At 38.7% G+C, this 22,012-nt stretch overlaps 1 protein-coding gene across 1 annotated transcript; it reads left to right on the top strand.

The window, feature by feature from the left end:
• Positions 1-300: 300 nt before the first annotated feature.
• LOC124163668 (zinc finger protein 708-like) lies at positions 301-17,867 on the top strand. Its single transcript, XM_046540729.1, has 6 exons — positions 301-781; positions 3,242-3,379; positions 5,431-5,559; positions 9,148-9,279; positions 12,970-13,095; positions 15,774-17,867. The coding sequence occupies exons 1-6, from the start codon at positions 623-625 to the stop codon at positions 17,292-17,294; spliced, it is 2,205 nt and encodes a 734-aa protein (XP_046396685.1). The 5' UTR covers positions 301-622; the 3' UTR covers positions 17,295-17,867.
• The last annotated feature ends 4,145 nt before the right edge of the window (positions 17,868-22,012 follow it).

Below are 22,012 nucleotides of genomic sequence, written 5' to 3' on the forward strand. Positions count from 1 at the left end.
TTATAGGTCGATGGGTGTCTTGAGAAGGTAGTACCTGTACAAATGGTACTGCTAATATTTATAGCAACATGCTTGAGGCTGTTTTCTGACATTGTTATAAGCTAGGACTCGTGAAGGGGACCCAGGGGATAAGGAACAAGGGTATGGACATTCAGATACCCTTGTTACGTTGATTGCAGGGAATTTTTTGGATGGAGCGGAATGTGCATTATTCATAGCACTTATTCTCTATTTATATGGCATATTGTTGAAGTAATACATTTTGTACGCTTGGTCGGATATTCTAAAAGTATTTAACGTTGGTTTACTATGTGTTTGGATGATTTTGAAATTCGTATTGCCTCTCGAAGTTAAACCAGCGCCACTGGCGGCGGCTACTGAAGACAACTGGTAAACAAGAAACATCTGAAGAAGAAGAAAGTGAAGATCTTCAGGATTGTGTTTGACAGGGCTTGTTTTCTTTATTTTGTGTCAAGTTTATTAAGTGTCAAGTGAAGTAAAAGTGTTTCGAAACGTTAATTAGCCTTGTAAAGCCTAAATTTTGACACAGACTCGGTCACATGCTGTGACTACTTGCGGGATTTCCTCGCAGAAATCATATCTGTCATTCACCGAAATCAGTATGAGCTACAGTATAGAATCAAGAAATGCTGCTCCGGCAGAAGGTGTTGTTTGCAGACTATGTATGAAGAATACGGAGCGTACCCTAAACATATTTATTTCGAATGCGGAGAGTGGAATTGCGGTGTGGAATGTGATGGAGGAGCTTCTTAATATCCAGGTGAGTGTTCTGAAACAGTGAATCCGAAATAAGGGTACTGTTTTCTTAAAGTAATTGATTACCGTTGATAAAGCTCGTAATTTATGAACATTTAAGCTATTGGGTCCTGAATTCCCTAGAATATGGAATCGTTCACGAAAAAAATGAACCTGTTTGTAGCACATATGAGCACCCATTTAGTTCGGGTGTAATTTTCTCCGTTGTTGGGTTTATTATGCATTTTTTTAGCCTGTTTACAAATTACACCTGAGAGCTTCCTTTCCAAGTATTTATTTTTAAGGTACCTGACACTTCACAACATAAGCCTGTAACACTGATGTGTGTTTGCATATGCATGTTTTCATGCTATCCTTTGCCCGGTGTAATATTGTACTATTACTTCTCGAAAGAATAAACTGCCTCAGATACGTTTGAGTTCGCGCCTTTAGGAATTTTAAAGTAAGCCTCGATTTCATTGAAATGGCAATTCATTTTGTTTTGCTTCAGTGTCACTGATTATGGATGTCGGTTATAGTTGCTCTGGCAAGGAAAAAAAATATTTTGGTAATAAGTTGGATTGCTGCTTTTCCAGTGTTTGTCCTGAGTGAAAAATATAATAATGGACAGTGCTTGTAGGCTTAAAATGTTTTTGTCTAAATAAATGCCTCATACTCGAGAATTAAAGTCTTCGTGGTGATTAGATTTACCATTTTTCTATTGATTAGATATTTGACAACTCAAATTTAATAAATAGCTCATCAAGTGTATAAGTTGTATATCTTACAGGGTTGTTTAAAATCATCTTTTATATTCCATTTATTTTGCTTTCACCTATACCTGTCTACATGTCAAATATCTGAATGAATTGACTCATCAAATGAGGCTTTGAAAGAAATAAGTGAGTATGTCAGAACCAGTGGTGCTGACGCCAAGAGGCTTGAGGGGGCCCGAGTCCCCTCAAAAATTCGTTATGGGTGTGAGGAAAAATGTGTCAGGCTTGTAGATTTTCTCCGGAGTGTCCAGATATTGAGATTCGAGTTATCAGGATTCTATTGTTGATCATGTGACACTTCTAAAATGCTTATAAAACTTAACACTCATTACTTATAAAATTCCTGGGGCAAGATCCCCAGTTTGGGCCCCCCTAATATTTTTTGTAAGTCGGCATCCCTGGTCAGAACTATTACTCTTATTGTATGGCTGGGTCATGAATCATAATTGACCATTACCATCAGCAAAATTACCATTACCATTGACATCAGCAAAGTGTGGGTATCAGAAAGATTCATATCTTGCCAATGCCATTAAGTTGGGCTTTATGTTGGTCTCATAGGCCTTATGTCCTGCCTGTGTGGTCTATATAAGGCTAGCTGTATGAAAATCATATCAACCTCAGTATTTTATTATTGCTGTTTCTGACATTTAAGACATTTTGACTGGAAGAAAAATCTTGACAAAGGTCAGGGTTTGTCTTGTATGCCAGGTTGGGTCTTAAGGGCTGGTTTTCAAACTGACCACCAGGACTATCTATGGTTGCTGCCTGCAGTGGGGGAGCTCAAAAACTGCCACACCAATATCTCTGGCTAATACAGTGACCACTTGAAAGCAGCGAGGGTGGTGCTGTTCAAGGAATAAATAATTTAAAAGGGGTAATGTTATAGGTGGGAATAGCTCAAAATCCATTTTTTAAGTGGAAAAATTGGGAGACATCTCATATGCTTAGGTGGGGTAATATCCTGGAATATGTAGTACTTCTACTGATAGATTGCGCACTCATTGTTGTTGTAGAATATTCTTCATTTGCTGAAAAAACATGTCTTGCAAGCCAATGGGAAGATGCAGGAAGAGTTAATTTAGATTTTTTTTAATAAGGAAGAATCTGCAAATTCCTTACTAAATTGATAATAATAAACTAAGACATTTGTTTATTTCAGTCACTGGATGCTGTACATTTTAAATAAGTTAATCTCGGTTTGATTAACAGGTGACAAGGAATCTCTTTGCTCTGGGTAACTTTATCGAAATTGACTGGATTTACTGGAATTGATAACATTTTATTTAATAATAATAGTTATATCGACTAGTTAATGCTGTTAATAGAAAATAGCTGTGCATCTCTTGAACATCAGTTTCAGTAGCTATTTCTGTAATCATTGTAAATTATTAATGAACTATGCTGAAGACATTTTCGTGTCAGTAAATTTTTTGCTTGTGTTGCAATTACATGCAACTTTCCTTTTCTATTGGTATTAATTTCTGTTTTCACCTAGGATGAAATTCTGTGCCAAAAAATTTTTCATGGCAAACTTCATCCTTAGTGTATATAAATTTGCACCTGTGCACGTGACTGCATACAAGGCCACATTTTTCATGCAGTGCTGTGTAATTTTTGTGTTCAATTTTTTGTCCTAAAGGAAAATGTGTCTTTTGCAGTAATAACAATATTTAAGGAGAATAATTTGCATTTTTTTATTGAAAAAGGTTACTGAAGATGATGGTTTGCCAGACACGGTTTGTTGTAAATGTATAAGGAAGCTGATGAAATTCAGAGCATTTAAAGAGATGTGTCGAAAATCAGAAATTGAGCTGAAGAAAGTAAAACGAACCAGTGATGGGAAGGTGAGTGGTAGAATGCATAGATCAAGGAAGATGATCAATTGGCTGTGGAGGGTAACCTCCCAGCAGTAGTGGGGGTCCGGGAGGTTATGAAAGTGTTGAGAATTTCAAGGCTTGTAACAGCACTTTAAGGTTGTCAAATTACTAATTTTCCCAAGAATTAAGTTTTAAATACAAACATTTATGTACATTTTGATTAATTTTACCTCACGATAATTTTCTATATTGCATTATGTTTTTTGCACTTTGCACTATCTTTATAATATAAGGCCCATAGCCACAGGGGCGCAGCGATGAATTAAGGCTAGGGGGGTTTTAGGCACAAATAATACTTAGGGGTGTGGGGGTATTGCATACCCGCAAGGGTAAGCAGGAGTTGCGGGGGCCCTCCTTCTGAAAAATTCTAAGAATAATGGTTCAAAATGGCGAATTTTACGGCCTCCTGATGGATATTTGATTAATCCTAACACTATTCTATAAGTAATACTGTTCCAAATAAGTAAAATGGATTAAACTTAAAAATTTCTCTGAGCTCAGGGGGGGGGGGATTTAACCCCCAAAACCCCCCTCGCTGCACCACTGCATAGCCATTTTAACTAATGTAAATTTTATTCCCCAGAAGCAGGCTAAAGTCCTCATAGCCCCTCTCTGGATCTGCCACTGGCAGTGGCCAACAACTGCCTCTTATCCAGAAACTCTTTACAAACACCTTTGATCCTTTTGCAGTGTAGCTATTTTTATCACTGGTGTAATGCTTATCATTTTTCGTGTGGCAATACATAATGTTCAAATGTACTGGTGTGCATGGTACATAGACACCTCAGTGCATCCACAGATTGGCCTCTCCTAGCCACAAAGTATCATCTCAAAAAATCTTTCTATTCTGGCGCATCTTGAATTTCTAGGCCATAAAATTGTATTTGGAAAATTTGAGCTGTATCATATCTGAAATTTCGTCCATTAAAAGGTATGTCGAGGCACCAGTCCACAAAGCTGTTTCTCAAAAAATTAGTCCAGATAGCCTTTTCTCAATCAATTATTTGATTCTATTCCCATATTTTTTAATTATATGTAGGTATTTAATGCAAAAGCAACTTTATGTGTCTTCTCTCTAAAAATCCATTTTCCTGGGATCAGGTCAGGGATATTTGGTATTTTTGAAAATCTTTCTCGAATTTTGGTAAGAAATTATAATTTAATAAAAGGCATGGAAAATCGATTTCACCAAATGAAAATTGAATTATTGGCTGCGATATGGCTTCATGGACTGGTAATTTGGCAATCGATTTTATGGAAAAAATTTCAGATATGATTATCTGGATCAGGTTTTGTACAAATGATTTTGTGAACAACCTGAATGAAATAATTTTTTGGGATACTATTTGGTGGCTTGGAGCGGTTGAGACGATCTTTCTCTTAACCACTCTTTGTTTCATTGTCATGTCAGGTTGCATTAACATTTTTGCAACTCATATGTATGGAATTGCCTGGGAAAATTTTCTCTTTGACTAATTTCAACCTATTGGTTTTTTTTAAGGGAATTTATCTAATGTATGGGTTGTAGATCTTAGTTGCTATGTAAAGAGGCAATGATTCCCATGTTATAATTGAATGCCATTATCACTAACCACGAGTAATAGGTAATCATTTATAATTATTATTAATGGAAGATTATTAAAAGTTAAATATAATGAAAAATGAAATACCATAGTCACTCTCTGCAGTCGTATGATCTGCAAAAGCAGAGGAACGTGTACTATCTAGTGATAACTGATAAGCAATTGACCATCTGAGTCTATGACTTAAATTTTTCTAAACTGATTATCAATTTTGATGTAAAAAATTAACAAATATACTATGCAAAATTATGAATTATTGTACAATAATAAATTATTATTTAGAGCCTTTAGCTGTCAAAATCTGCCATTGGACTGTTAGGAAATGAGTAAATATGTAATTGCATACTTAATCCAAGCATGTTCATTTTATTTATTGAAAAAATATTTATAAAACAGTTAAATATAGTTAAATTTGTTCTGCATCCCATGACGCAGAGCAACACCAGGGAAGAGGCTGATCCCGGCAGCTTACAGAACTGGAGTCAGGGGAATGTTGATGAAGGGGAATCGCCAGATGGAGGAGCTTATAATGTTGTTTGTGTGCCAGTGGCTATGAGTGATATGGTAAATTTTTAAATTTCTCTCTTTCTAATGTGTATAGCTCATTAACTTGAAGTTTGCTTTACTTTCCCTTTTAAAGAATGCACCTTTTCCCAAAGGACAGCTCCATAATAAATATATGGGTTTCATCAAACACTGCGGTAAATAGCTTACATTAGGTAATGAGCACTTGATCTTTAAACCAGTTCATAATTTGTTGATTTAAGCTTTCGCAGATCATGATAATTACAAGGTGGCATATCTGATTTTTATCTTAGTTAAAAATATGTATCTGAATTAAAAATCAGATTTTGCCCTGACGTTTCATGACTGAGTGCTGGTCACTTCTTTGAAGGATTGATGGTGGTGTTTGGTGCTGCTGGCTTTTATTTCAAGTGGGAGTGGTGGGTGAAGGGGATGAGGAGTAAGCGCTGGAGGGGGAAGATTGAGAAATGTTGTGGGTGATTGGGATCCGTGTAATGCTGATTCTCAATACTGTGTCTCTGTTGAAATTATTTTTGTTCTTCTTTATCTTGATGGCTTCACATATGAGTCTAGGTTTGAAATGTTTTACAATCTAGATGACTCTAGATTCTAGAATCCTGGGTCATCTAGATTGCAAAATCTTGAGTCATTGTGAATGTTTCATTTCAAACTTTTGAAACAATTTGTGTTCTGCAAACTGTTAATACTGGATTTGGCTTTTTTCACGTCAAAGTTGCAAGTTACTGGAACAAAAACTACGGGATTACCAAGCACTCAAAGTAGGGCAACTTGATTTTACATGCAAAAAAACGGGTACTTTAATGACAAAAAATTTAGCACAGAAAATACTATGGAGCCGAAGATTTAAAAAAAATATGTGGTCCAATGTAGAAATAAATTCTTTTGAATGCTTTTTGTTGCATTGAAATTGATTGCTTCTTTTAGACACTAGAGCTCCTCAAGCTCAGGTGTCTTGCTTTTTTTTACAGACAGTAGGACTGATGTTTTGTGTGTGGATCACGACTGAAGTGGTCATTATGATGGCAACTCTTCAAAACAGAGTAAAATTCATTTTAGATTCATTTGCAATGACAGAGTGTCCAGTGACCGGGAAAACCAGAAGAATGGGGAATTATGAGTGAATTTTTAGTCCCTGTAATTATCCATGAATTATTGGTCCAACCTGGAATTTCAAAATATTTATTTCAAATTCATTTCACAAAAAAAATTGTACGTTCAACACCCATTTTCTGGCCTATTATTATTACATACATGTATGTTCTACAATATACTGATTAACATTTTAAATTGCACTTTATAAAAACATATATTTATCTATACACAGCAGACTCCCAAGTATCCGGCTGTGGTTTATCTTTGTTGCCAATTATAAGTGCATGATTTTTCAATCTCGCTCAATTTTTCTGTGATCTTTATAAAAAAATAATCGGAATTACTGCATTAATGCTAGGATACACTGGGCTTATTATTTATGTTAGAATTTTCTACGTAAAACGGAAGCGATCGTGCGCTAGCTGCATTCACGGGAGCACCGTGTTCCTGTTTTCCAAGCCTCACAGTGCACGACTGCACTCTGTGATCATGGATATACGTCCCACAGCAGATGCAACTTGTGCGAGATGCGACTACGTGGCGTGGTGCCTGATAGTGTAGTTTTCAACGTCGAACAGTGGTTTTGAAGCATTTGTGCAAACCACTTTCCTGTATCTGTGATCACACAGCCAATGCAGCCAACATTGCTAGTGGTTTTCAAAACTAGGCCATACAAGGAGCATTAACAATATGAGTACAACCATGTTTTTGCTGCTAAAAAGGATGCGAACTGTTGAAGACAGCTCTCATTGAATCCGGGAAGCACTCTAAAATGGCAGAATAACTGCATAAATAATAATATATTGTTTGTTTTAGGTAAATTATGAACATTTCAAGACATTTAAGTGAAAGTTTATTCGTGTTTTTCGATTCCCATCATTAGCCCGGATAATCGGGAGTATGTAACTATTTAAATTATGATGAATGCCCAAGAGAGTTATTCATAAATTTAGTGTAAAATTTCTATTTCTAAGTGTAAGACTTTAAATTAGGAACGCCTAATGAATCATATATGTAATATTATTAAAAAGTACAGCATACATAAAGATTATCCTGGATAATGATGGGGAGAGGCGGCACGAATAATCAAAAAACATGAATAATCCAAACTTTCTGTTTAATTTCTTGTGATTTTCATCATGTAAGTAAATCAATCAATCTATTATTATCTACGCACATTTTATGTTATTTTAAATTGCTTTCTGGAATCATTGGCAGCATTATTTTTCTGACCGCGATCTTTTCAGTGGCAATAACATGATTGTACTCGTATTCTTAATGCTCCGGGTAATATCTAATTTACGAAAACCATGAATCCGTGGCTGCAAGATCATGGCTTCAGAAACGTGGTTTGCACGCTTCAAAAGCACTGTGCAACGTCGGAAGCTACACCATCAGGCACCGCGCCACATCTTACACAAGTTGCTCAGGATGCAGATCCGTGTGCGAACTGAGTGCGGTCGCGCACCACCATGCTAAGAAAACAGGAACACGAAACTACCCTGATGGCAACTGGCGTGCAATCACCCCATCGCCCAGATGTGGTTATAGGAAACTAGGCCTTTGGCAAACTGTCTCTGCAAGAAAGTTCCTGGCTGTGACTCATGCTATCTTTACTTCCACTGCCCTTGCTGCTTACACTTCTACTATTCTCTTCCTGTCCAAATTGACCTTACTAGTCACGGTGTAAACATGCCCGAGTGCGACGAAATCTCTGGTTCCCTTGGACAATATTCAACCGTATGCAAGTCCAGGGCAATAATTGCGCATTTGAGATATAAAATATACACATGATGATCGTAGATAATGTTTTTGGTCAATTACGATACATTAACAATTCAAGAATCTTCGAAAATTTCTCTAGTTTTTTTCCTGCCGCTGATCAGCATCTGCAATGCTAGATCAGACGTCCAAGTGAACGTGAATAATTCCTTGTCAACAAGTAAATAAAATAATTCCATTTTTTGACAGGAATTCTAATGGAAATAGAGGTCCCAGTGTAGCCATGCATTAAAATGCTAATATCCTACTGATTTTGCAGTCAAATTAATTTTTTTACAAAGATCGCGGAAAACATCAAAGGAGTATGAACTCATACACGGATAATCCACAACAGGGATAAGCCGCACCTGGATAATTGAGAGTATGCTGTATTGAAGTAATTTTGGGTGTTTTAAAATTTTTATCTATCGCAATAATCACGTAAGATTAACCTGGAATTAAGTAAATTTTCCCTGAAAAATCTGGAATTATACATGAATTTTTCTGCCTTGATTGGCTGGACACCCTGAATGATTAATTTACATTTCAAGGACCTGTAGTATAAAATGATAAGAGAAGCACTGATGGAGTCTAAGGAAATATGTTCTTAAACAATCCAGGTCAGAATCCCATCAAATATATATCATGGGATGAAATTTATCTTTCATTCTTTCCGACTGGTTGTGTTCATACTTAGCAAAAAAATTTATTTCTGGGAAGTGATGAATTATTTTTGTTGTGTAAACTTTTCAGAACCGTGTGAAACAAGAGGTTGAATCTGAAGACTCGCAATCAGGAGAGGGAAACCAGGATGAAGGTCGATTTGATGAGGAAGAATCCACTGTGATACCCATGTGTAATGTGGAACTTGAAATGGGAGATGAGGTAAGATCATCTTGCTTAGATGTAGTGACTGCCCTAAAGTAGAATGTGCTTAATCTTTCTGCCATGGTTTGTGCTAACACTAAAAACCACCTGTGTGGGCACATTAGCTGTATGTGCAATAGAGCCTTGATTAGCTATTAGAGTAGAACTTCTTACGTGTGTTTTTGACCACAAAAAATGAACGTGATATCCAGGAAAATGTGCTCACCAGGGAAGTCAGTAATAACAATTGCAGTAATTGCAATCCGTGGAAAAGTCGTCATAATTACTAGTACTGTCCAAAGTTCTTTTAGGATCACCTTCCCGAACACGTTTCACATTTAAAATCAAGAAAATTAGAACTAAACTGCCAAAAAACTACCGTGTGTATTAAAATCACAATGTTTTCATAGATTTCCCAGAGGATATTACATAAAAACGTCATTCTCCCGTGAATTTTTGTACGTATATATATATGTATTAAGAGGACAAGATAAGCTAAGTCATTTCTTCTTTCTCACAGATTACTCGTAGAAAATGACAAAAACCCTGACCTATGTCAATTGGTTGTTCTGGAAAATCATAAAAATTGGGCAACATTTCCTTTACCATAAATCCTGGCAACAGCCATACACACTCTCCCATATCGATGAATATGTGGATTTATTGGAATGAATATATGGAATATTGTATTGATATTGATTGATGATTAATAAGATATTTAAAGATTATTCTTAGCAGATTTTTATATTCTTCAGTTTAAATTCTCTTAAAACATTTGTACAATGTTTTCTGATTTCTATTTCTTGTACTGAGATAAAGTATTTTTGCGTTGCGTTTCGCGTGGAGATCCAAAGCATCATCTGCTCCTGCTACACCTACATGCAGAAAGAGAGATGTGGGATGAATGTAAGAAGATCAATGGCTGATAGTAATAAAATAAATAATGAATTCGGAGGTTTGCACACTCTCAATATTCTAGGAAACGACTTGCGGGTTGCTTCATGGCAAGTAATTGAGCATACTACCCAGGAAAGCACAACTATTTTAAGTGTACTAACCAAATAGTTTTACCTGTATTTTGCTCGGATGGTACCGGGACCGCGAGAAATCGCCGTACTAAGGAGGAAAACGTGCTATGGAGGAGCTTACTAACCAAGTTACACTGTATTCATTTAAACTTCCGTTGGGTGCAATGGATTTGACTGGCACAGCATGAGTATTTTTTCATTTCTCCATGCCACAAGGCGGCGTAGGCCCTTGATGCTTACAGTAGCGTTTGTTTTGACACACATATGCAGCCTTCCACTTTTCGCATTAATGCCGACAGATCAGCGGCTGATTATTCAGCATATTTAAGCAAAATAATGGCACAATAAAGCAAAATAAAAGTATAGATAAATAAGTGAGCAAAATAAAAAGCACTGATTTTATAGAATTCACATGCTAAAATACATTACATATACAGCAGACTCCCCATTATCTGGCTGCGGTTTTTCCAGGTTGTGGATTATCCATGCATGATTTTCACTCTCGCTCAATTTTTCCGCAATCTTTATAAAAAAAATAATTGAACGCAAAATCATCGGAATTACTGCATTAATGCTAGGATACACTGGGCTTATTATTTCCGTTAGAAATCCCTTTGTAAGACGGAAGCGATCGCACGCTAGCTGCATTCACGGGAGTACAGTGTTCCTGTTTTCCAAGCCTCGGAGTGCGCGACTGCACTCTGTGATCATGGATACACGTCCCGTGATCATGGATACACGTCCCGTGATCATGGATACACGTCCCGCAGCCGATGCAACCCGGGAAACTTGTGCGAGATGCGACTACGTTGCGTGGTGCCTGATAGTGTAGCTTTCAATGTCGAACAGTGGTTTTGAAGCATTCGTGCAAACCACTTTCCTGTACCTGTGATCACACGGCCGCGTATGTGTGGTTTTCGAAACTAGGCCATACATGGAGCATTAATAATACGATCACAACCATTTTAATGCTGCTTAAAGGAACGCGAACTGGCGAAGGAAGCTCTCATTGAGTCCGGGAAGCACTCTAAAATAACAGAATAACTGCATAAATAATAATACATATATTGTTTGTTTTAGGTAAATTATGAACATTGCATGACTTTTAAGTGAAAGTTTGGGTTGTCAATGTTTTCCGATTTTTTGTGCCGTCTCTCCCCATCATTAGTCTGGTTAATTGGGAGTGTACTGTTGTAATACTTAATAGCGTAAAGAGCATGTTTAATCGCACCTTGCTAAGTCGGTGTGGGGCCATAAGACAGCATGTAAAGGCGCCTATGCATGGCACGAAAGACATACAAGTGTTCAACTACATTAATAATGGTGCTTTAAATTTTATGGGTGTACCACTGAGCTATGCCAAGAGTTAATAATGTTTTTTCACATCTACCTGTCAGGCACATTGCGCACAGTTTCTGTTATTGTAGATTGGTTATCAAAATCATCCAGAGCTTTCTTTTCCTGATCACGTTCTTTTTAGCTTCAATAACGTGATTGTACTCGTATTCTTGCTGCTTTGTGTATTCTGCTACGGAATCATGGTTTCCGAAAACCACGATTCCGTAGGTGGGAGATCATGGATTCAGAAAAGTGACTTGTGCAAATGCTTCAAAACCACTGCGCGACGCCGGAAACTACACCGTGAGGCACCATGCTGCGTAGTCGCGTCTCACGCAAGTTGCCAGGGATGCAACTGCTGCGAGTCGCCAATCCATGATCACTGAGCAAGATGATACACCATGATGGTTAGAAAAAAGGAGCTTTGAACTCACATTTCGGCAACTGGCTCGCGATCAAGCCATTGGGCATCAGTGGTCATAGAGTCTAATGGATACAATAAGCCCAGTGTAGCGCAGTTATATTTTTTATAGGAATCGTGGAAAACGTCAAAGGAGCATCAACTCATGATGGATAATCCACTAACCGGATAAACCACAGTCGGATAATCAGGAGTCTGCTGTACTTTCAGTTCTTTAAACTTCGTTATCTTCAAAGCAATTGAAAAAGCTATTTATCAAATCCCCAATTCACTTTTAATCCCAGTAAAAAAATCAAAAATCAAGATATAAACATCCCAACTTTTTTTGCAAAAGCTTAGCCATTAAGGACATGATGTTACATCACCATATGCTACCACCCTCTCGTCTACCTTTCCTATGATAATGTACCTCAAAACAACTAGGTATTATTTTTAATGGAATGGCTACAAATAATACACAATTATAACATGCAAATTGAAGGAAAAACTAAAAAAGACAATGATCATGAATGGATTATTCCTCGCTTTTGATCGTCTACTCATGCATTCCCTTCCATTGTTATGGATGATTGAAGCTCTTTTATGATGATTCTTTATATTTCTGCATTAAAATGTTGTCCCTAGATAGTGTTGTGACATTGCTTGAAGATCTCCATGGGGGTTGCTACAAAACCTTCATTTTAATCAGGCTTCAGTTTTTCATCAAACAGAATTTTCTATCATACTTAGAGGTATATTGCTAACGTTTTGAATTGAAGAGTTTCATTTGAACTAGGAATATCACGGTTTATATGTGTTGCAATTTTATATTTGAAAAAGATTAGTCTTTGATTATCCAATTTTTTAGTGCAAGAAAAACATAGATATTTTTTTTTAATTGCTGTGATTTTTTTTTGAATTAATGAACTCATTCCCTTTCAGGTTAAGGTGAAACAAGAAGTCAAAGACCCCCCAGAGGATGAGAACTATGGTGAGGAGAATTATGATGAGAATGAGTACCAGGGAGAAGGTCCCCCTGAAGAAGAGGAAATGGGAATGGAAGATGAGGTGAGTTTTTTGATAGCTCAACTGGCTAAAGCACATGACCTGAAATTAGGGGATCCAGGTTCAAATTGCAGTCAAGGCAAATGAATTTTTCTCTGCGGAATTTTTGCACCATTTGACTGTTGAAGTTTTGACTACTGAATCACCATCCATGACTTTAAATCAAAAGATTTAATCTCTCAAAATGGAAAATAATGAACTCGAGGTGAAATAGATTAGGGTGAAAAATATGAAAATATGACAGGAATTCCTTGTTGGGTTACTCCTATAGCAAAAAAAACATGCTAAATATTGCATAACTCTGGAGGCAGTGACAAATTTTCACATTAACTCACATTTTGTTAAAGATGAAGGCTTTTCACTCCATTGAGTTAAGCCAATAGTTATTCAAGGCCTAACCATGCTTCATTTCAACTCCCCAAGAAAAAGGTGAGCCAGTATTGATCTTGTATGTTATACAGTAGACTCTCCTTAATACGAACAACGTTATTACGAAGTTCTCGTTTTTACGAAGCAAATCGTTGGTCCCGACTAAAAGGCATATGCTAGCTATAGTAAAAGAAACGTTACGGCGAAATTTTCGTTTTTACGAAATTACGAACCTCAGTCCCGGTCCCGGCGGCTATAAAATAAACCTTATTACGAAGATCCCCGCATAAGCAACGGCATTTAGGTGCATATTCACTACGCTGAGTTATAATAATCGCGCCGCGTTTAAGTTCTTCTCGTGAATTGTGCCCAAGAGCGTCAATTATGGCTCTCTATTCAGTGTACACGCAACATCATGTAATAAGTTTCATTCCTGTCGAGCCATGGTGACCCACTCGCAACCGCTCGTAAATTGGACGTACAGTAAGTCCTCTTCCTACGCGCATTCGATTTACGAATTTTCAGAGATACGAGCATTCAAAATTTTTCAAATTTCGAAATTGGCGCCTTTCGATTTGGCCGATGCTTCAAGGTTTGGCTTGGCGTATAGGAACTCTCACTTTGGGCACAATCTGAACAAAGTATCATTGAATCTGGTGTGAATTTAGGAACTGTTCAGCGTTTCGTCCGTTCATCCTTACCGCGAGTAGTGATTTTTTTCGGCTCCGGCTGCGTCGCACGCCCAGCTAGATCAGTTCGTAATATCGTGAGCTAGAGCACGATTGTGATTCAGTGTTGCATTTTGTAGGATGGCCATATTTCTCATGATGTAATTTCATACAGTCCGGCCGGCGACAGTAGCCCGATGACGGCACAATAGGAGGGGCGAATAATCCTATGCCAGCACGGTTTAGTCAATCGCTGTCCTCCAAACGCACCCTCGTCTTGTCTCTCAACGTTGTCAACTGCATAAGGCGCATCGAAATATGGCTGATCATCAAAAAAATCCTTTCTTCGAATCACCAAAACAAGTGATTCTTCCTCTGGGTCCATCATGCGCGGCGTCCCTTCCGCATCCTTTCTTCGTGGAACCCTTTGTAGGTGTTTCCCTTTCTTAGCTGGCAACCCTGCCCCTACCCCGACCTAGACCATTTTGTGTGTCATCGGACAACTCTCAGCGGCCGTGCTGTAGGCTTATCAACTTAGGAACAAGGAACGCAACCAGTGCGTATATCGGACTTACTGTATTCGGGAATATATCAACCCTCGATTGCATCGTGCCGCATTCTTCTGCTGAGAAACTGGAATGAATTTTCTTGTTTAATCAAATTTCCGCGTAATTTAATCGTGTTTATTAAATACGGTTTTTTTCCCGATGATTCCTAAAAGAAACGTTGATACGAACTTCGTTATTACGAACCTCCGGTTTTTGGGTCCCACGAACTTCGTAATAACGAGAGTCTTCTGTATAAGCAACTTCTTCCTAGCTCCAATCTTACTGCCGAGGTTGTGTAAGTCTTACACGTATTTACTATTTAATCACTTAATGGGCAGGGTTTCATTTTCAACCACTAAATATATTTCATATGGCTCTAAGGTATTATTAGTTGTTAATTTTTTTAAACTTCCGATGACGAGGTGCTTGTGGAGGTGGACTCAATTGTCTAATTTTTTTATATTTATAAATTAATTATTTGTAAAATAAATATGAACCATGAAAAATTAAAGCATGGGGTCTAGATGCCTGAAAATGTTACGTTACCCTACTTCAATGCATGTGTTTGAATTTGATTCCTACTTATTGAATGGAGGAATGTAAAAAAAATAATTCAGCAAAAAAAAAATTCAAGCAATTATGAAAAATGAAAAGTTTATTTTTATTACTCGGAGAAGCACTGAGCCATGGTACATAATAAATTTATGCAAACATTGCCATCAGCAATCTCCTCTTTTCATGTGCCTTAAATCTTAAAAATCCTCAGTCAATAACTTAAACATCAGTATACTCACCATGTTGAAGCATATGTAGAGGTATGAGCATCATTTCCTTTTGATTATTAATTTGGTGAATGTTATTTCTAAAGTGCTATCTTAAAGTTGCAACGTGTGAGGTATGTTGCCCTGGGAGTGGCAAAGTGTCAGTTTTGCACTCAGGGGCGTGCTCTTCAATTTCATTTTCGGTCTTACTAATTTCTTGTTGATGTAAAGGTAAACAATTTTCATTTTATGAATCTTAATTTTTAAAACTAGATTTAAAAGTATTTCCATGTTATACCTCTCCTTTCCTGGAATAATGATGGACATCATTGCAGGTGAATGGCAGCAATGTGTCCAGAGCGGTTCCTAGGGAGGGTGAAACTACATCCCATTATTTTAGAGCTGGCAGCATGCATTATGGTGGAGTTGGGACCACAGAAAGGTACACAGCAGGGCATCCAAATGTTGAAGAGGGACACAAAAATGAGGATTGGGCCAAGTACGTATGCGATCATTGCGGAAGTCAATTTGCAGATAAAAATTCATTAGGAGCTCACATCCAATGGCACATGTCTGGTGGGAGGATGGATTACGAGCAAGAGGATGGATCCCAGCAGGGGGAATCTTCATTCAGGTACGATCATCAGGTTCCTAGTGGATCACGACCGTTTCAGTGTGAGGTCTGCGGAAAAGAATACCGGTACAAAACAGACTTTCAGGCTCACATGGCCACGCATGATGGCACCGAACCGTATCAATGTGAAATTTGTGGTAAGAAGTTTGGCATCAAGAGTCGTTTGCAAAAGCATTACGTAGTTCACAGTGACGTGAAGCCTTATAAGTGCGAAACCTGTGGCAAAGGCTTTGCCTGGAGCAGCAGTTTGAAAAATCACCTCTTTATTCACACTGGAGGAATGCCGTATTCTTGCGAAACTTGTGGGAAAGGGTTCCCAACGATGGGCAGCCTGATGAAACACACGATTTTTCACAGCACTTCCAAACCCTATAAGTGTGAGGAGTGCGGCAAAGGATTCGCTCGAAACTGCGACCTGGAAACTCACGCCGTCGTCCACACAGGCATCAAGGAATTCAAATGCGAGGTCTGTGGAAAAGAATTTTTCTGGAAAAACGCCCTGCTCAGGCACTTGACCCTGCATTCCGAGTCGTCTGAGTCGTACCGGTGCGAAACCTGTGGAAAGAGGTTCCTCAGCCGGGCTACCCTCGTGAACCATTCCTTCATGCACACCCAAGTCAAACGCTTCACGTGTGAGGTCTGCAACAAAGAGTTCTGTTGGAAGAGCGATCTGGAGAAGCACGCAAACAAGCACAGTGGACTTAAACCCTTCAAATGTGAGACCTGTGGTAGATCGTTCGCTCGGAAATCACAGCTGTCCGTACACTCCTCCGTACACTCGGATGTAAAATACTTCAAATGCGAAACTTGCGGGAAAGAATTCAAGTATAGAAACCACTATGTGATACACATCAGAATGCACTTGCCCAACAAACAATTCAGGTGTGAAGTCTGTGGGAAAGAGTTCTGTTATCAGCGTGGCATTGAGGCACACATGGCCACTCACGGCGGTGCGCAGATGAATAAGTGCGAGATTTGTGGAAAAGAGTTCACGTACAAAAGTCAGTTGGTCAAGCACTCGGTCATTCACAATGAGGTGAAGCCGTACAAGTGCGAAACGTGTGGAAAAGAATTTGCATGGAAGAGCAGTTTGACTAACCATTTGGTTCTGCACACTGGGACATTGCCATTTAAATGCGAAAACTGTGGTAAAGGATTCCCCGCTAAGAATAGCTTAGTGAAACACTCGCAGAAATGCAATTTGCAGCCACCACAGGTGTGAGAAATGATCAAGATAAAGTTTTTTTTTAAATATCAGTTATCAGCTGTAGTACGCTGATTTTTTCAGCCATGTTTTTGGACTTGTAGGCATCCTGACAGTGCAATGGTTAGGTGATGTTGATGTGATGTTGCAGCATTAGCAGATGCCTCAGTCTACCTTGCCATCTAGACCTTCCATGTCTCGATATTTTTTGTGTTCCTACTCATGAGAGTGCGTGTAAGGAATAATGTACCTCATGTCCTTGTTCCAAATTCTTGGCAGTTGAACTGCCCTTTCCGACCAGAGTTTCTCTGTAAATATTTTATCGCTTTCTGGGCAGTTGCTAATTTTTGCCTCATAATGTGCTTATATTCTTGATTCTATGGCTCTTTTGAGGATACAGAGCTTTCAAAATGTTTTGGCTACTTGTCTGTATTGCTTAGATCTGAGTTTGGAAAAGGAATATGTACAATGAAATATTAAGGAATGTGATAGTTTATGAAGTGCTTATCCTGAAAGTACTGCCATCTGTATTTTGATGACATCAATGAGACCCCATGCTTCAGTTCGTTAACATCTTCATGAGAAATAATACAGTAAACTCTTGATTTTACGAAGTCAGTGGGACCGGAAAATTGGCACTTCGTAAAATCGAGTTTCGTAAATTCAAACCTTTTTCATAAGTCACGAAAAAAATGTTCGCTTTTGTTTCTTCCGCCGTTTTTTGTCTTTAGTGGTCTTATTTAAATGTTTTCGGTGGTTATTCTCGGTATAATTCATAGAAAAGGCTTTTTGCTATCGATTTATGATGTGAAAAATCGTTAAATAATTATACCACCATAAAATTCCCATTTCTTGTTCATACTTCAACATCAACGATCGCTAAAGAAATTCCCGACCAGTTTAGAAAACGTAATCAAATAATGAATTGCAATGTTTATTATAAGAATTAACAGTAATAAATTTGTGGCTAGGAGCCAATAGCTACTATTAAGTATGCAAAAGATAGATGTTTGTTTCTGACACCCACGGAATTTTAGCGGCAGCCGGCCTAACCGCCATTTATGTCACCCTCTATCGCTCAGTGACGAGAAAAAAAGAAAAACAAGGGGTCTTAGCCCGTTTCCAAAATAACCTTCGTAAGTTAATATTTCGAGTTACTTCGTATTTTCAGCAGAATGTGCTCTATTTTCACTGAGATTCAATTACGATCATAAATAACGTTGGATGTGATTATCTTCTGGCGAATATTTGAAGTAAATTCTGTTTGAGTTCTCCGTCCGACTACTGTGTTCCATCATCTTCGCAGACATTGCCATAAAAGACTTAATTCTTCACCAGGACTGTATTCTTCATACCGGGTGTGAGGTGACCTGTTCATATAGTATGTTTCTCTCCTTTTATGCCGACAGGAGCAAGGTTCCAACCGGAAAACGACAGGAGAAACATCTTACAGTATCGGAGAAATATAGATAGAAACGTTATTATCCACATTGATTGTTTTCCTACAAGAGACGTTTTATCATTTCTCAACGTGGTTAAGTATTGGTTCGCTAGCGTGAATTCCCAAAAAAATGACACGCAAAAACCTGTACCGTCACCTCATTTAGTTTTCGTGTTCCTTTCTCCGCCGTATTGAAAGTTAGGCAAAGGATCATTGACACAGAGAAAAGATTTTTTTAGTTTTAGCACTAAAAAATAGTCGCGCCATAATCGTAAATAAATATAGTGTGGAAAGAGCAAAGAAATTAATTTCAATTGAAAAGTCAGCTGAGAAGAAGAGAGACAATTATAAGCGCGGCACCATTTTCCCGATAGTGGAAGATACTTCTTCCGCCTCTCTCCGGTTAATAACTTCCCCCCGTTGCAGGTAAAGATGAACCATGCCCTTCTCCACAATCGGGGAACGTTCCCAGTGGGTGGGGTGAATAAGAGTGGGATGGGGATTGCCTGAGGGAAGAAGTGTGGTCAGCACAAAGACTGGTGAAGGGGGCAGGTCAAAGAAGGGTGGGGAAATGGCCTTCAGCTCTGCCTCAGTCTACTTTTGGGGGCCGTATTTTTTTGCGACGCACACAAGCTCAGTCTCCTTAGGGAGGGAGAGAATGGGAAATGCTGGGGAAGGAGGGGTTTGGGATGCGTAAGGTGGGTGTCAGCAAGATCAGCCAAAGGCGGCAGGAGGGAAGGGACGGCTTTGGAAAGACAGAACCCCAGCATGGGAGAACGGGGAAGCGCGTGAGAAGAAAGTTCATGGTTAGACTTGGAAGTGCGTCTTCATTACGAGAAGCCTGAAATATAAATTGGCGGTAAATAGAGCCCAGTACTTAAGATATTTAAGTTGTTCATTCACAAAGGCCAATATATACATGAAAAGATATTATGGCGCGGATTGCATGTATCAACGTCCATTTCGGGATGTTATTAATTTCTGTTCCCATTTATAAAAGTAGCAAATAGATTTGAAAGAATGATAATCATGAATAAAAATATCTAAATCGATATCCAAACGCACACGAGCAAAATAGATGAATGTATACATACCGATCCATCGCAAGTAATACCGCTCAAGCTTCTTCCGGTATAGGACTTTAAAATCCTGGATAATGCCTTGGTCCAAGGGCTGGGACTTGCTAGTCGAGTTCGGGGGTAAAAAGAGGACTCGAACATTAGCCAATTTTAGATCTTCCACGTATTTATGAACGGTGGCATTATCCATTATTAAAACAATTTTGCTGTTCTCTCCAGCAATTTTTCTCTGTAGACGTATAACCGTTTGCTGGAAAATTTCTCGGGTCATCCAGCTGTTTTTACTTGCATTGTAGAAAATGGGGAGGGCTTCCAATTTTACATGTTTTAAGCACCGTGGCCTTTCAAATTTCCCAATGACAACGGGCTTATTTTGTCCGTGCCCGTTTGGTTGACGCACAGCCCCCCAGTAACACGCACTTTACTCTTTTTCCCCCCATGGCACCTTTGCCCTTTGAAACCCAGGGTTGCGTCAGGTAATGCATTAAAAAATAGCCCAGTTTCAGGGGCCAGCGAGGGTGAGCTCGTCGAGGAAAGGGTCCCGGATTAGGGACCCTTCGAAGTGCTTCGGCGAAAAGTAGTCAAGTAGTCTTCGAAGTACGTTCACAGCAGTGCAAAGGGTTAATTAGGGGTGTACGAAATACTCCGCGCGACCTTCCTGACATGTTAAACTACGAATTATTGTCGATGCTATGTTTACGAACAGGCACGTAAATAGGGGCATAATGTCAGCCGCGATATTTTAAATTCCTACTCCCCCTAAATTCCCACAGTGAGGTTTTTGGCGACCCATTTCTCTCCAAAGTTGCATTATCATTTACGATTTCGCACTTTTGATGGACCACAGTTGGAAGCGCTGATTTTTTAGCTACTTACGCCGGCGTAACTATTTTTGTTGACAAATTTTTCGCCGTAGTTCGTATAAACGAATGCCATTTGCTCCTAGGGACCGAGCCGAGGTTCGTAAATTCAAAAAACTTCGTATAATCGAAACTTCGTATAATCGAATAGCGCCATGTATTTAGCATAGGCTTTTCACCGGGACCGCAATATCACTTCGTATAATCGAAAACTTCGTAAAATCCTGCTTCGTAAAATCAAGAGTTTACTGTATATTTAAAAATGTTTTGCAGTGAGAGTAACCACGCAAATTGCTGTGCAATCAACTGTTATCTCAGAAATTGTAGTTACCGGTGCACTCCTGTATGTAATCGAACAAAAAGTATTAAGTGCCAAGCTTGTGGGAAGGAAATCAAGTACAGATATCATTACATGGTACACATCAGGGTGAACTTTTCCTGTAAAGAGTTTAAAAAGTTTAAACTGTGGAAAAGAATTCATAAACAAAAGTTAGTTGGTCAATAGCTCAAGCCATCCAAAATGACCTGTGTGTAACTCTAGGTGAAGATTTTGTTTGGAAAAGTAGTTTCTCTGATCACTTTGTCCTGCATATCGGGATGATGCTGCTCAAACGTGGATTTCATGGGAAGGTATTCTCTGCGGAGAATAGTCTAGAAAAACACTCCATAAGATATCATTTTCAGCCACAGGTATGAGACTTGTGTGTGGGAGGATTAGCTAGATATGGGTTGGCACTCTTCCTGAATTATCCTAGAAAGTTCTTATTTATCCTGAATTATCCTAGGAATTTCATTTTTCTTGGAAATGGAACTTGGTCTTCTTGCCTCTCAGACATTGTTAACGTGCAAAAAATTAGAGTAGAATTTCCTTCTAAAAGCCTCCTTTGAAGTCCTAGCCTCTTTCTCACTCTTTTCCCAACTCAAGACAACTGCCCTGAAAAGAGTGAGTAGCCGTTGAGAGGCTTTTCTCCTTCCACCTGTCTTCCCATCTATTTTACCTCTATCCCCGTCCAGGTGGCTGATCAGTGTTGTGATTAGCCCAATGAGAATGGATCCCATGCCAAGATTAGTCCATGGAAACAGACTCGGAGACCTTATTTTCAGTCATGGGTGTGAATAAGCTTATTACATAGTGAACTTGTGAGTGGTGGAAATTATGTTGTTATGAAGCATCCGTATTACTTAAGACTTGCAGGGCTATTCTGTAACAGATTGTGGCTGTGCTACTATGAAGTAGGATTCTATTTGGGCTCAATATTATGCCCCCTGATTCTGTATCTCAAGGTAGCAGTCCTCTAGCAGAATTTGGGGCTGCTTTATAGCATCAAAAATTATGCCAGCTTCTGGCAGGTTTAA

The sequence above is a fragment of the Ischnura elegans genome, chromosome 8, assembly GCF_921293095.1.
Source record: "Ischnura elegans chromosome 8, ioIscEleg1.1, whole genome shotgun sequence".
Taxonomy (NCBI): Eukaryota; Metazoa; Arthropoda; class Insecta; order Odonata; family Coenagrionidae; genus Ischnura; species Ischnura elegans.